This window comes from Sciurus carolinensis, chromosome 14 (assembly GCF_902686445.1).
Source record: "Sciurus carolinensis chromosome 14, mSciCar1.2, whole genome shotgun sequence".
NCBI classification, from domain to species: Eukaryota; Metazoa; Chordata; class Mammalia; order Rodentia; family Sciuridae; genus Sciurus; species Sciurus carolinensis.
The window spans coordinates 15,385,620-15,402,634 of NC_062226.1; the positions used below are offsets into that span (position 1 = coordinate 15,385,620).

General features: G+C 38.7%; 1 protein-coding gene across 1 annotated transcript in view; it reads left to right on the plus strand.

Moving 5' to 3' along the window:
- The window catches only part of Brinp1 (BMP/retinoic acid inducible neural specific 1), a 171,548-nt gene that overhangs the window by 109,287 nt on the left and 45,246 nt on the right, over nucleotides 1–17,015 (plus strand). Inside the window, exons 4-5 of the mRNA XM_047525019.1 lie at nucleotides 4,934–5,103; nucleotides 7,926–8,031. Of these exons, the coding sequence (XP_047380975.1) occupies nucleotides 4,934–5,103; nucleotides 7,926–8,031 (276 nt within the window). The remainder of the gene's footprint in view (nucleotides 1–4,933; nucleotides 5,104–7,925; nucleotides 8,032–17,015) is intronic.

Genomic DNA, 17,015 nt, shown 5'->3' on the forward strand with positions numbered 1-17,015 from the left:
GGGGAGGGGTGGGTGGCATTGTAGTGAGTGAAGAGGCCAGATCTGGATTTATATCTCCCAGGTTCTAGTCCCTCCTCCTGCTTTCACCAGCTTGGTGTTGCCTCCACTAGTGACTCAGTTCTTCAAGACTCCTCTTTTATAAGTAGTCATATAAATATTACTTGATGTAAATTGTAAGGATTAAATATAATAATGCATTAAAAGTAGTTAGCACACTGGCACCTAACAAATTATTGTGATGTGGCTATTATCAGCATTTTTACTGTGATTGTCTTCATTATCTGATTGGACTAAGGAACTTGCAGATCCAGGATTAAAGCCCAGTCTTTCCACTCAGTAAATGAGTGGGAGGCTTTTAGAAATTCACTTTCTTGTCTGAATATCAGTTTCCCCATCAACATACAAGAAGTGCAAAAGATATTATTTCATTATAGTTTTTTTCCCTAAGAACACTGTATTCATTGAGCATAAAGACTGTGATAAACCCTTTGAGGTGTCCAGTCAGTTCCTAAGGGCAGCAACATCAAACAACAGAAGATGATTCTTAGACTGTCACATACATAACAAGTAAATGTATTTGTTTGACTCTTTAGGGAAAGGGAAGAAAGAAGAAAGAGGGTGGGAATGAGAAAGTGGAGCTGGTGGTGACGTCCAACAACTTGGACATTTTCTTGAGATCTCCAATTTTTTGGTGCCATCTGTTAATTCATCAAAATATTGGGTATGACTTATCTGATGGAAGATGGAGAAGGGACAAATTATGCACCTGGAACAACACACAGGAAAATAGAGATAGTAATTTTCCTTAGTTACTCTGAATATGGAATTTATGGCCAAAGGAAACACCTTGAATGTGTGAGTGTGTGTGACATACATGACAGCTTGCATGCATGCATGGAAGTACAGGCCTACTTGCCTAGGAAGATGTTCCAAAATGCCTGTCTATGCTTGGGTATGAGCTGATCTGTATGTGAGCTTGCATACACACACATTGCACACACAGATATGAAAGAAATATGTGCATGTGTGTGTATGTTTTTACACGTACATGAATCATGTTTATTGCATGGGTGCCATTTTTTACAGGAAGCCTCATGATTTTTGTTCATTTGTATATGTTAGTGTGTGTATGTGTGTGTGTGTACATTATTCCCCACACTGTGTTTTGGTACATCTTCCCTTGACTGAGAGGAAGGCTGATAATAAAATCACAGGGGCTCAGAAGGAAAGGAAGAAGGATATCCCAGAGCACTAAATCCAGACACCCCTGTTCCCCATCTGGGAGCAAAACCCTCTATTAATGTAGAGGTAAACAGATCAACTACAACCTCTTCTTCCATGCTGTTTATCCAAGTCCTACTTTGCTCTCCTCTGTGAGAAGGTGTTTCAGAGTGAGGCAAAGACCCCTGGAGGACAGGAAGACTGAGCAAAGGCCTTTTGGGGTGAAGAGGCAATTTGCAGGAATGCCCAAGTGGGAAAGTAACTCTAAACAGAACATTCTCTTAATAAACAAGAAATTAAGTCTTAATAATGCAGCAAGAAGTCCATTAACCCCTCTTGATCTAAGGATTGCTTCTGCCAGTTCTCTGTCCAGAGGGAACTGGGCTTGTTTCACCTTCCACTTTGTGGGCCCCTAAGAGAGCCTGGACTGGCACTTAGAATATTTATTTCCTCTGCCTTGTGACTGACTCCCAGAATATTACTTAACCATTTACTTCTTCAGTCATCTATCTACACATATACCTATTCAATCATCCATCCATCCCTCCATCCATCCCTCCATCCATTTATCCATCAAATGATAACTGAATATCTGCTCTTCATCAGAGCCTAGGAAAGATTTGGGAATATTAAAAAGATGAAGTGGATAGTCCCTGTTTACCCACCTACTGACCCTGGAACTCAAAGTATAATTGGATGTAAAGTCATTTTTAAGTCAAATCTGCTAGGTTCCTATGGGGACCAAAGAACCAAATATCATGCTTTAATGTATAACAGTGAGGGCTTCATGAGAAAATGCAAACCAGAGTGTCTTACTTTGAACTCAATTCAAATCTAAGCATGTGGAATCTAGAGATGAACTTGAATGATGGGTCTCCCTGTTGGGAGGTGTCAGTCTAGTTGTTGAGGCAGACTTTTCAGTCAATTAAAAAAGTGCAAGTAGGATCACTTCTGGGTTCATTCATTCATCTAGTAGCTTCAATCATTTGTTAAGCACATAACACATCCCATATTGTGCTAGGCAATGCCACAGAAATGGGAAAATACTCTTACTTGCTCCCTGCCTTCAGAGTGCTTCTGCTTCACTGGGGATATGGGCTGTCAAACCAGAAATCTCCAGGAGATATGATGGGTGACTTATTGGAGAAATAGAGGAACCATGGGGACATATATTGTAGGAGTTACTAACTCAGTTCAGGAGAAGAGTAGAAATAGGGGGGGATCCTCAGAAGAAGTGCAGTGTTAGGGAACTTAGGAATGGGTAGAAATTAGCCAGAAGAAAAACAAAAGAGCAGAGTACCAACAATGAGAGAAAATGGGGTACATTTGTATGGGGTAGAGCATTCCCAGAAAGCAGTGAGGATACAGCTAGAGAGACCAGCTCATCAGAACCTTGTGACCCACATGATCTACGGAGATGTGGGCAACCCATCTCTGGTCTGCATTCCACTCTGCATTCCTCTACCCTGGCTCTCCATCTGCTGTATTAAAATGATCTCTGTCTCTATCTCCTTCAGCCACCACTGACCGATAGAAGCAGAATGCAGTCCTCAAATGGGAGCCACATATGCAACTGTAAATTTTCTTGCAGCCACATTTTTAGAAAGGAAGAAGAAAAAAGGGAGGAATCAACTTAATAATATATTTAACATAACATATCCAAAATATTACCATTTCAACATGCAATCGATAGAACAAATTGCTAAGGAAAGATGTTACTTTTTTTTATTCTCAATCTTGGTGTGTACTTACGCTCACAGCACATGCCAGTGTCTTATTCATTTGTCACTCCAAGGCCTGCCAAAATGCTCAGTGTAGGCACACTGAGCTAAACCAAAAGGACACACTGAATAATAACAAAAGGAAAGTGATTCCTTACCTCTGGGTCCAGGGTGTGGCTGGGGATGTTCTCCAAGGAAGAAGCCCTGCTTGAACAGGTAATGAGGAGTGTGAATGAGTGTGTCAGGGAAGGAGGGGTGAGCAAGAGGAAGTGACAGTGGAATGGGCCAGAAAGTGGGATTCGATTTCAGAAGTCAGACATGTAGGAGAAGGACAGGATGGAATTCCTTCTGAAAGTTGATAGCTTTTTTCTCTCCAACTTGAAAAGTAATCAGCATTCTACGGACACTGCAGTTGTCATAGACACCAGTCTTCATTTCTGACAAGGAACTGACTGGTTTTGTCTGTCTAAATATTTCATTTTGTTGAATGAATTACGTGTATGTATAAACATCATACAACCAGTAACTTGGCAGTTTTCAAATCATGGTAGCAAAGACTTCCACAATGCTTACTGTGTGCCAAGTAGGATTGGGGTACTTTATATAATTAACTAATTTAATCCTTAAGACAATACTATAAGGTAAGTACTGTTAGTATTACCACTTTACACATGAAGAAATGGAAGCAGAGATGTTATTTTCAAGTACTACAATGAACTACACATGTTTTTAAATACTTATTTACCAATTTATTCTTTTTAATAATCCTATGGGATTGGAAATTCTTTTCATTCAATATTGGTAGTGAATAAACTGAGAAACAGAGAAGGAATGTGCCCACACTGGTAACGTTAGTAAAGAGTGACTGTAGAAGTTCATTTAGAGTACATCTGTAAAGCTTCTTTCCTTATGTGCTACCCAGAGATCTCATTATCCAAAGGAAAAGTCAACATAGCTTAGAAGTGTTAGTAATGCATGCATGCATTTCCAAGGAAAATTTCACATAAGAAAATCTATAAATTTGTACATTAATATCTACATAATTATATCAGTCTTCCATCCAATGGATTCTTCTTTCCATTCATACAAATATCCATCTATCTGTCCATCAATCTACTCTCTGCTCTAGCTTTTTCTTTTCCTTTCTTTCCTGTACTGAACTTCCTGATCATTCTTCTCCCCAACCCCAAGATGTGACCCTCTTCTCTTTTCTCTCTTGTACTCTCAAAAGCACATTGCCTGGCATAAGGTAGGTACTTAAAAATATTTATTGAATGAATGGAAGAACCATGAACTAATGATGTCCTCTGTGTGGAGAGTTCTCTGCTCTGTGTAAGGATAAAGCCACTGTGGATACCTTCACAGGGTTGGAAGTTTAGTTTTCCCTCTCTCTATGGGGACAAAGTTCTCCCTATCTCTACCTCTAGCCCAGTGTCATCTCTAGCTATATCTAAATATCTATGTCTTATCTATTTCTATGTGTGTCTATCTTTCCATATGTTTGCTTATCTATAAAGGTATGGGGCAGGAGAATGAAACAAAAAAAAAAAAAGAGAGAGGAAGGGTTGAAGGAAGAGAGGAAGGAAGAGTAGAGAAGAGGAAAGGAGGAACTGAAAGTGAAGAAACAGAAATAGGGGAGAAGGGGAAAGGAATATCTATGCTAAATCAACCATTTTACAAAAGAAACTGGGCATTCTTGAAAGAGGGGGAAGTGGTTATGTTGTGAGATGATGATGATGGGAAGTACAGAATGGATTACCTGGGATTGGACTCAGTGGCAGAGGGAGTTTCCATGGCCCTTGTCCTAATGGAGCTTGGTGTGTGCTGTTATCTTGGGACTGTTTATATTTCATTATTCCCCCCATTTTTAAAGGAAGAAGATATAAAATGAATTAGAGAGGTCCAACTCTTGTCAGCCCCCAGGCCCTGGTTCCTCTCCTCCCACGCTGGGTCTCCATTGGCTTTCTTGTCTTCTTTCCCTTCCCATGCAGGAGAGGAGGCTTTGACCATGTACATGGACAAAAGTCGCCTGGACAGGAAGTCAGGGAATGCCACTCAAAGTGTTGAAGCTCTGCACCAGCTGGCGTCGTCCTACTTTGTTGACCGTGATGGCACCATGAGGAGGCTCCATGAGATCCAGATATCGACTGGAGCAATCAAGGTACGACTGGACGGTGGACTTGGGTTGGCAGGGTCTCAAGGCAACAGTACTTCCAGGCAGACATTCGGAGAGCAGCTGAACAGATACAGTTCCTGACTTCATACCCATGTACTCATGGCACCCCTGCAACCTCTGACTGTTGAGGTCACATGCCCCATAGCTTCGTGAGCACTGGCGTTAGGGTGGCCATGTGGCTATGGCTGTAGCATGATTGACAGTCCTCTCATTCACCCTTAAAGAGTCCTCCTATAAGGATGATTATCACATTCCATTTCTAGCTGAAGAGACTGAACTATGATGGGGTAAATGATTTTCTCAAGATTGCAAAATAGCAAGAGTCAGATTAGTGATGCTTAGATCAATAATTTTTTTATAACATTTGTGTCCTTTACAGATGATAAAACTGGCATTCATAATTTCAGGCTTTTGATCAGCGTTACACAGACAGAAAATACCTTAACAGGATTAGAACTCTCTACACTAGAGGTCAGCACACATACACTATAAAGTCCCAGATGATTAATATTTCCGCTTTGCAGGCCACATGGTCTCTGCTGTCCCTGTTCAACTCTGCTGTTATATCATAAAAGCAGCCATAGACAGTATGTCCATAAACAGGCATGCTGTGTTCCAATAAAACTTTATTCACAAAAGCAGGCCCCGGGCACACTGTGGTTTGTGGGACTGTCTTCTACAAAGCACTGTCCAATATAGAAACTTCTAAGATGATAGACATGCCTATATTTGTGCTGACCAAGATAGTAACCATTAGTCACATGGATTTATTGAATTCTTGACATATGGCTACTGATGAAATAAATTTGTAAGTTTATTTACTTTTAATTAATTCAAAGTTAAACAGGCATGGTGGATAGAATAGCTTAGAGCACAGGAACTTTAAAAATATTCCATCTGAAGTACAATACATTCAGAGACTACCTCTATAAAGAGATGTGGGAGGACATTTGTGATGTAAATAATTCGTTCTAAGGGTTTCAATGCAAATTTTTCCATCTCAGATTTTCTAAAACTGTATTATGCCTGCATGTTGCTTCTCAGTCTTTACTCTGACTTCTGAATAAAATGCAGACCTAGCGTTCTATTAAGACTTCTCAAGATCTCTCTTGGGGGAAAAAAGGTGCAGAGGGAAGGTCAAGGGAAACTGGCAGATGAGTCAGAATTTGACCACAGGAAGGGAAACGTGGGCGGGAGAGAGTTACGGGAGGAGGGAAGTAGTAAGGAGAGAAATAAATCAGATTCACAAACAAAGGGCTAGCTTATCTGAGAAGAATCGCCATACCGGGGGGATTATGTTGTTAGGGAACTCAGTACTGAGAGAGGGATCTTTATGAAGCTATCAGAGTTAGGGATCCGCAAAGACCTGGTTTTCATTATCACCAAATGGTTCTCTGCCCCCTGGATGGGATGTGGAATTGAGATATTGAAGCTCTGTCAGAAGATAATCCTCTTTTGTGCATCCTGGAAGTGCAGTCTGCCTCCTTAGGAGGAATTTCTCAAACAAATTGCACAGAGTCCTCTCAAGAAACCTTTCTGACACTAACACTGCTTTCCGCACTCAATTTGGACTTGAATTTTTCTAGCCATTTCTTACCACTCTCCCAAGACCCAGTGGACAGAATTATCTCATTACCAGATTCCTTGAAGGTCAGCCCCCGACCCAGGTGGGGGATTTTCACCCAGTTCCTTTTTTCCCCCAAAATGGATATCTTTAATTTAAAGAATTGGTTCTTTTAACTATCACTTTATAATAGCTATGTTATTATTCCTCTCTCAAAATGAATAAATTATTTGTAAGACAAAATAAAATCTGGTTATCTTGCATTTATTTATTGCATCTTATGTGCTAAACAGGTCAAAAATATGATCTCATGCCCTGTTTAGGTGAGTAAGAACAGGAGTAACATCTAATAGATGAGGAATGAGGCTTAAAAGGGGAAACCTATGGATCAAGCTTTCACAACTGGAAAAGGGCAAAGGAGGTACCTATGACTGTTCCCCATACTCTACAATGGATGCTGTTTCTTTATGGTTGGGTGCCTCAAAACAATTATAATGGGAAGCGAAGAGATGAAGAGGCCTCTTTTCAGACTGAACAGTGCTTATTTTATGGTTATTTTTTGAATAACTCTTCTTCCATGATCCATCACCTCATGACTTTGCAGACAATGTCTTGGAGACGCATAGCCAGAGGATCTGGATGCTTTTCTCCTGTGGTGGCACCGATTATGTTTGTGGCTTAAACTTGTTTTGCAAAATGTGGATAATTTTATTGTTCTTACCTGATAATAATGCATCATAGAGCCCTATCAATTTATAGAGAGTTTGTAATCAAATACCCATTTTGAGCATTTGCCATTCCTGACACTTTATACACTCATCACGTTTGTCTTACAACTACCCTGGAAAACATTTGTTAGTTTGAGTTTGCAGAAGCTTAGAGAAGTTAAGTGACTTCCTTATATCATACAGTAAATGAATGACCCAACTGGAATTTAACAATGATTTTCCTGATTCCAAAGCCTGCGCTTTTTTAATGTATATAGTGCTTAATTTATTAGTCTACAGCACACTCACAGTGACCTTAGTTAGGAAGTGAGGGCCAGGGATAGAAACCAGGCACTGTGGCTTGACCATCCTGCTACCCTGTCTGCTCTTTGACAGGAGAGATGTTCAGGAGACAGCTGTGGACTGAGGCCACGGGACCTAGCTGCTGACTTTGTTCTGCAGGGGAATGACTCTTCAGGGTCTGCCCTAGAGAAAGACGTCTGTCTCACACTTGTCTCATTTGATGCCCACTCTAGGTCACAGAGACACGCACTGGGCCTCTGGGCTGTAACAGCTATGACAATCTGGACTCTGTGAGTTCCGTCCTTCTGCAAAGCACGGAGAGCAAACTGCACCTTCAAGGTAGGAAGCTAATGGGAAAGGGTGGGGCCAGAGACAGGGAGAGGACACAGCAGGGGTGTGATGTAGGGAAGGAGAGAGTGCCTTCCCAGGGAGAATGAAGAAGAGAGGAACAGAGAAGCCAGTGGAAGCTACACATATGGAAATTGGTTATGACATGATACATTCTTTTAGAATTTTAACATATACAGGGCATTAAATTCATGGTTATTAATTAGTTTTCAGATAGAACACACGGGGATGGGAGCTTTATCTGATTATTTTGATGAAAATGTCTAAACAGTATTATTTATAGATGCCCCAGATCTAATATATATTAAAATTGCATATCATATCATCTGGATTTTCTGCATTATTGTTTTTGATTTCCAGTGTGTTTTGACAGGTATTTGAATCCTGAGAAGTATAGGACATTTTATAGAATTTTTGATTCTCTGTAATTTCTCACTCCCCTTATTTGTTAATAATTTGTACTCTTAAACACACACACACACACACACACACACACACACACACACACTTTTAGCAGCGAAGAGAGAAAAATACTCTCAGACATGACCATCAAGAATGCAAACATTTCAAGGATTGTTTTGTTGGCGTTTATAAATGTTTGTACTTATTCAATGTGTGTTGTATGTCAGGTTCATGACAGGTGCTTCATATGTGTTTATTACCTATAGAAAATATACCCTTTACAATAGTAATTTAACTTTTTTTTGTAATTTAACTCTTTAATTCATATCATAAAGAGAAGTGATTGCAAGAAAAAAAATGACTAGGATTTAAGTACAGATGGTGCTGTTTTAAGAAGCATAATTTATAATATTAAAAAAAAAACCAATGTACACATCTCAATTTTCCACATGAGAAGACAAAGCAAATTGGGTTGCATCCAGAAACATAATATTAGGCAGGTACTGAAAGGTTATTTATTAAGAGTTTTTCCGAATATGTGAAAATGATTTGATATTAATTAACAAATGGAAGGTTTCTGATGGAATGTATGGCATGATCTGAACAGTATAAAAAGAAGAAAAGTAATTCTGCAAGGAAGTATGCCAAGGGTTTAAAAGAGGTTACTGCTGGATGGTAAGGTTATAGACAATTTATTTTAGGCTTCTAGTTTCTTTCTAACTTTCTTACAATGATCATGTATTAACTTTATAGTCAGAAAAAAATGACAAGCTTTAACTTTGAGCAGACTAAAAATGTGACCTTCCCTAAAGGTATATGATAAAGGTGATTCTGAATGTCAGTGGGAGGAAGCTGAGTGGAGATTGGCAGGTAGTGTTAAGCAGAGCCTAATATGACTTTTATATTCTGGTTCCTTGGCAACTCTTTGATTCATGCTCCTGTTATAGAAGATGGCTGGAAAATGGTACAGGGAGGGCTGGGGAGCACCACCAGGGAGCTCTGAGTGAAAACCTCTCTGGGAAACTCAGCCATACATGTCTGTATAGTGTTAAAACACAACACAACAAAACTTAACATGCAGGAGGTGGGGAAACCTATCCCCTTTAATAGACAAAAGAACACCATGGTCAGAATGGTTTGCTAATGCCTGTTAAGAAGCAGTGTTGCCTGACTTTAAACCCAGCGACTCGGGAAGCTGAGGCAGTAGGATTGTGAGTTCAAAGTCAGCCTCGTCAAATGAGAGGCGCTAAGCAACTCAGTGAGACGCTGTCTCTAAATAAAATACCAAATAGGGCTGGGGATGTGGCTCAGTGGTTGAGTGCTTCTGAGTTCAGTTCCCCATACCACCCCCCCTCTAAAAAAAAAGTGTGAATGAGAAAGACAGAGCTGTCCTGGGTATGGTGGGTTTTCAACATGGTAGTCCATGTGATATCTACAGCAACATTGTGAAGTGAGAGCCAGGATTTGAATCCAGGCTGTTTAACTCCAATGTGTGTTTCATCACTGTGCTTTGCATATTACTGGCGAGACACCCAAAAGTTAAAATTGTAGTAAACTTAATAGGAAATTACAAGATGTTACTACCAAGGAACTTCCTGACATGTTAGGGACATTTAGAGTAGGCTGATTTACCTGGATGACAATGAAGTTTAAGTTTCAGGGAGTCCTCACATTTTCTCATTATAAATGTGTATTGAGTTTTGAATTTAATTTTGATTATTTTTCTTCCCAAAGCAACTATTGTGTAAGAGCCTGTTCTTCAAAAATTAGATCTGCTCTTGGTTTCATTACTGGAAGTATGCTATCCACAGTTAAGAAGGTGACACCCCTTTCCTACATTGCATTGGTGAGAGCACACCTGGAGAACTGGGTCTATGTTCAAGCATCCAGCTTTAAGAGAGATGTGCAGAAACTGCAGTGTGTCTGGAGGAGGGTGTCTTATGATAAAGAGTGAAGGAAGGTTAATTTGAAAAACCAAGAACTGGTCTTCGGAGACCTATCTTGCAGAAAAGACAGCCTCATTATTATGACTAAAATGGGTGAGATTCAATCTGGTGGGGGAACTAGAAGGACCCCAGCTTTCAAGGCAGTGTAAAATAGATCTATCTTTCTTCTTTTTTTTCTCCTGCTGGGGATTGAGCCCAGCAGCTTGCACGCACTAGGTAAGCACTCTTTGTACCACTAAGCTTCATCCCTAAAATACCTAAAATAGACCTTCTAATGCAGTTTCATATCCAAAACCTGAAATGATCTGCTGAGGCACATAATGACTCCCTCTTACCTGAGAGTTTTAAGTAGATGATATTTGGTAAGAATGTTACAGAGATTATTTAGTCATTATTCAATTTGGATGATTGAAATAGTTTTAAGTTATTTTCAATGCAGATCCTAGGATTTTATGAAAATGATGAATCATCAAATCTTTAACTAAGGGCCAAATCCAGTACGAGACCTTAGACATATGGTCACAAATCAGTTTAATTCAACAAATTATATATATATATATATATATGTGTGTGTGTGTATATGTGTGTGTGTGTGCATATACATATTTTATACATATACATATATGCACATATATAACTATATATAAAATAAATTACATATCACAAATTTATAAATAATTATATATGTACATATTTATTTAAAAATCCATCTTAGCTAATATGGTAGGCAAAATGATAGTGATAAACCAGATACACATGATTTTTTGTCTCAAGGAAATATAAACTCTATCAGGGAAGACAGAACTTCAAACAACCAATAAATGTAATGAATTTTAATAGGAAAGAAAATCAGTGTTACCAGTGGTACCAGATTTTATAAAGACATGCCTATTAAAGAGTCAAGAAAGGTTCCTATGTAAAAATGCCTAGGACAAGAACTGCATGTTGAATGGGAGGCAGGGGCGTAGATACAGAGGCTGATAGAGGTGTCAAGGGTTGTTTGATAAAATTGAAGGTCTTATGAAATTATAGCAGAGGTATCAGTGGTGAGAAGGACAAGATGACCCTTCATATTCAGGGAGGCTGCTGTAGCACACTAACCAGTTGAATGTTAATTTGGGAGTTGTGGACATCACGGAAGGGTTTTGAAAGAGGAAGTAGCATGGAGAGAACAGTATTTTGGAAGATCACTCTGATTCTTATGGGCAATTATTTAGAGACTGGTAGATTAGAAGTTAGTAACAGCTCAGGTGTTATGAGTTCTCGAGATGAAATGACAAAGGTTTAGACCATGAAGTTAGCAGTTGGAGTGGAAAGAGATAGACCAGTTCTAATGGCCATTATATCAGGATTCAATAAAAAGATCATGAAAAATTTAGATAATTGAGTGAACAGATTTGGCACTGTGATAGTGAGGATGGACAGGTAGATATCTATGATTCCAGTAATGCAAAATATAATAGGAAAAATGAAAGTAATGCCTAGCATTATGGAAATTGAGAAAATGGAGTAATTCATTCTGTCTGTCCAGTTGGAGGAGTTAGAAAAATAGATGTCTAAAGAAGAATAATATTCTCCTAGTTGAAGGTAAAACAAAGAAACTTCTTAAATACAAGATAGGAGAATATCTCATGACTTTTGAGTAGATTGATATTGATTCAGTAGGATCTAAAAAAATAAGTGTAAAGGAAAAGAAAAGAAGTTGGACTACCTTAAAAAGAAAAACTCTTGTCATCAAAATATAGAATGAAATTTAAGAATGAATACAATAGAATGAAAATGCAAATTATATAACAGAAGAAAATATCTATCATCCATGTATCTGACAAGGAACACTTCTGCAGACTATGTAAAGAACTCCTAAAATCAGTGGTAAAAAAGGCAGTCAGAAAAGAAAATGGACAAAAGACATGAACAGGTACTTCACAAAGAAGGATATGCAAAGGACAAATAAATATTTCAAAAGACACTCAACATTCCTAGTCTTCAGAAAAATGCAAATTAATACCACAATCTAATATCATAGAACAATGATGAGTGTGGCAAGTACAAATGACTGATGATATCAAAGAGGGACAATGTGAAGCAGAGGGAACGTACATGCTTACGAGAGCATGAGTTAGTTATAACCATTATGGAAAATCCTTGACATTATGTGCTAAAAACTACACATATTCTTGCCTATGACCCAGTAATTCCAGCTCCTTGAGATCTGCCAACAGAAATGAGCCCAAGTTCAGCAGAAAACACAAATGTTCATGGAAGTTTTATTCAAAATGGACCAAGCCAGAAATTTACTGTTTTCTTATTGATGTCTGTCCATCAATAAGAAAATGGATACCTTATCATGCTGTCACACAGAAATGAGAAAGAATAAATATTTATTGCAACAATATGGAAGCATCTCACCACTATAACACCATAAGTGAGAGAAGCCAGACACAAGAAGAGTGCATGTTGTATAATTCTGTTCAGGTCATACAAGTGAAAAAATGGTAAAATCAAATAATTGTTTTAGAAGTCAGTCCAGAAAGAGTTAATGTTTTGGTAGAGAAATGAGGCAGTTAATTGAGGGGAGTACAAAATACTTGAGAAAATCAATGTAGAGAAGAAAGGTTTATTTTGGCTGAGTTTCAGGTGTTTCACAGACCATGAGCAGTTGACTCCATTGTTATGGGCCTGTGGTGAGTCAGAGCGTATTGTGTTAAAGAGCCGCTCACCTTATGGCAGTAGGAAAGAAGAGAGACAGACAGACAGAGACCAACAAAGAGAAAGGAGCTAGGTGCATGCTGTGGTTAAGGGCAAACCCCAAGAACTCATTCCCTTCAACTAGCTCTCAGAACTTATAGTTTCTAGCACCCCCAGTAGCACCACCAGATTATCCTTTGTGGGTCATTGTACCTCCAAAAAATAACAGAGGAAGAGAGGTTTCTATGGCTATTGGTAATGTTCTGTTCCTTAATCTGGTTAGAAGCCCATGGGTATATTTGCTTTGTGAAAATTCATAAAGCTATGTACACACATCATGTATATATATATATGCATTTTTGTATATGTAGTGTACATCTAACTTTTATTGAATGATGTATACTATCTTGACTTCTTCTGCAAAGAGAAAACATGGATACAACATGAGTCATTGAAGAGTAAGAGGTAGTCTAGCTCAGGAGAGGACAGGCCACATGGACTGAGACCAGAGGAGGCAGAAGTAACAATGAATGATATTTATGCAGTGCTTTCATATGGACCAGTGACTGTAGCAATTTATTCTTATTTAGGTTTATGTTTTCCTATTTATCTTTAATTTATTTGTTTATAGCATGTTTATTTTATTAGTTAATTTATTACATTTTTAATGATCACATGATTCCTATGAGCACAGCATAATTAACATCCCCATTTTGCAGGTGAGGAAACTGGGGCTCAGAGAGACTACTAAATCAGTGACTGAGTTGGAATTTTAACTCAGCCATTTGACTTCAAAGCTCCTCCTTCTCGAAATGGAGTTGCTTTCCGTTTCTCTATTCCTTTGAATGAGACTGGCAGGAGAGATTCTGCCAAGATTTATTTTGGAGGATAGAGGATGAGAGGAACAGTACACTAATGACCTCCAGCTTTTGGTGATTCACTAAATGTTCATTAAAACAGAGCAACAGTAGAGTGAAATAGCAAAAAAAAAAAAAAAAAAAGAAGAGTCCTGGAAAAGATTAGAAATGAGAACGAAAGCACCATAGAAATGAGCAGAGGCTATTAGTAGTCATAGCAGCAACAATCGAACTAGTAGTAATAACACTAATGGCATAATGATAACTTCTTATTTTTATACTTCTCTCTCCAAGAAGCCCATTGTGTGTTTTACCGACATTGTCATGTAATTTAATCTAGTATCCATCTGGTGAAGTATACAGAGAGCAGAGCTCTGCCTCAGTAGCTCATTGATGTGGAAAGAGATGCAGAGATAATATTTTGCTGAAATCTATGGATGATATAGAGATTTATTCTTTCATATGTTTACCCATTTATTTAGCAATTTTAATGGGCATCAACTATATATCAAATATCACTTTAAAAACTGGAGAGACAGAAGTGAATAAGCTAACTCAGTTATTTTGGAGCTTATATTTAGTGTGGGTGTCGGGGGAGCAGATAATAAACAAGTAAGGAAAGAAATATATTTTCTTTACAGTCAGAGAGATAGTTTGGGAGCTGGTCATGTAGAAATTTGTAGACCATGGAAACGAATTTAGATTAGGTTTTACTCCAGATGAAATGAGAAGCCATTGAAAATTTGGGCAGAGGAGTAACTTGAACTGAGTTTCATTTTAAGTGGATCACTGTGGCTATTTTGTAGAAAAGATCACTCAGGACAGGAACATTGACGAGGACCCCAGTTAGGGAACTAATATGTTTATCAAGGTGAGAGAAAATGGAGGTGGTGGGAAGTGCTGGAATTTATGGATATATTTTTAAGATATGCTGACATTATTTGCCAATGGACTAGAAAATGCTTGTGAGAGAATGAGAGAGTCAAGGGTGACCTCGAGGTTTGCCTAAGCAATTGCAATGATGGCATTGCCACTCATTCATGTGACAAGACTCTGGGAGTGGCCAGTTGTGATGAGTCATGAGAAATTGGGTTAGAACTTCAAGTTGAGAAGTCTATGAAATAGCCAAATGTAGATGTGGAGTGGGAAAATTTGGAAGGTCAGAGGAGAGGCCTGGGAATACAATTAGCATAGAAATACATCTTAATGATGGATCCTTGGACAAGAATACCTTGGGAAAGTGTTAGGGTTATTAGAGGCTCAAAGAATTAACTATAGAAATGTTGGGATTATGGGATTCCAAAGAACAAGAAAAGAACCTCAGGAGTGCCTGGGAGATGGTAGAGTGCCAAGAGAGTGTAGTGTTCTGGACATCAATTAAGGAGTATTTTCCAAAACAGATAGCGGGCTAAGGATGTTGTTTAGTGGTAGAGCACTTGTCTAGCATGAACGAGGCCCTGTGTTTCACACCGGTACTGCAAAACAAAAACAAGCAAACAAAAACCAAAACAAAACAAAAATAGAATAAAACAGATAGTGGTCAGTTGTATCAAATACTACTAATAGGATAATTAAGATGAGGACTGAGAAAGGAGTACTGGATTGAGCAACATGGAAGTCATTGGTGACCTCGACAAGAAATGTTTCAGTATAATTATGAGGGTGAGATTCTAAGTAGAATGAGTTCAAGAACAAATTCTTCAGAGGAGTATTATGGTTAATGGCACAATAGCACAAGGTGATGTGATGTCAAGTGTTTTTTTTTTTTTTGCCTTCTTTTTAAACGTAGAAACAATAAAACTTGTGTGTGACTATGGGAATTATTCTGTTGAGAGGAAAATATTCTTGCTGTAAGTAAGAGGCACTGATTTTAGGATCAAAGGTGAACACTCAAGAGTAAATTGGGTCTTGTGTATAACCAGAATCATCCACCTTCAGTAGGAGTGCCCAGCCATTGTGAGGAGAAGTAGGGGAGGAAAGATGGGATCAGAGTGGGTGCAAGTCATAGACGTGGTAAATGGAGGCATTCTGTTGAACTTCTTGATTACTTGTCATAGATTTAAAGTTGCATGATTTTTCAGATTTTAATATCTCTGAAATTAGAATGCCTTTTACGATTGATGGTGTGTCATAGTTTAATTGGCAAGGTATTATTTTCTTACTGTATATAAAGCAATGGTATGTTTTACCATGAATGGCAACTTAGATTCAATGGCATATGCTATTTTTTCCTCAGTGAAGAAGGAATGAGTTATTTAGCTCGTTTTATTTCTGAAAGAGAAAGATGGATAGGAGGAGGGTGAAGGTTGTTAGAAGATGGGAGGCGAAGGCAGTGAGAGGAGATGGGATCCAAGATGGCTAACTTGAGGCAACACTCTCTCTGCCTCAACCTCCATACACGGTCACCTGAGACTACTGTGGTTCTGAGAGCCTCTCTCTCATCTTCCCACTCAGGTGGTCCATTTTCTATCTTGATCTCAAGTTATCCCTCCTCCCCTTTTTCTCCCTTCACTCTGTGTTCTCTTCCTTGACTCTCACCTTTCATTTTCCTGTTTCTCTTCTTGAAATGTCAGTTTCTTCCAGACTTGGCTCCATCTCTGACCACTTATGCATCCAAACATTCTTCATGTCTTAAACAACATGCCTCTTCTCTTTCATCAAGTTTGGTCCATCTTTCAATGATTATCACAAATGTTCACTCATCAGAATCATCCTTCTCTATACCTGCCTTAGTTCAGCTCCTCAGGTCCTCCTCTCTCCTCTCCCTGGATTATTGCATTAGTTACTAAACGAGCCCTCTAGATTCTTATCTCACTGGTGCTGACCCACCACATCACAGCAGCAGTGTGGTCTTCTTAGAGCCAAATCAAATACTGTCACTTCCCTCCATAATGCAAATCACAGCCTCTGTCAAAATTTTTGGTGTAAAGTTTAGTCTTAAGATAGCACCAGGCTCTTCACAATCTAACTCTTGCCTATCTTGAATTTTCTTACTCTGCTATCAAACAGATATCCACATCTGCATTCCAGGCCTATGAAATGTCTTACACTTTCCTACAGACATTGCTTTTTAATTTTAATT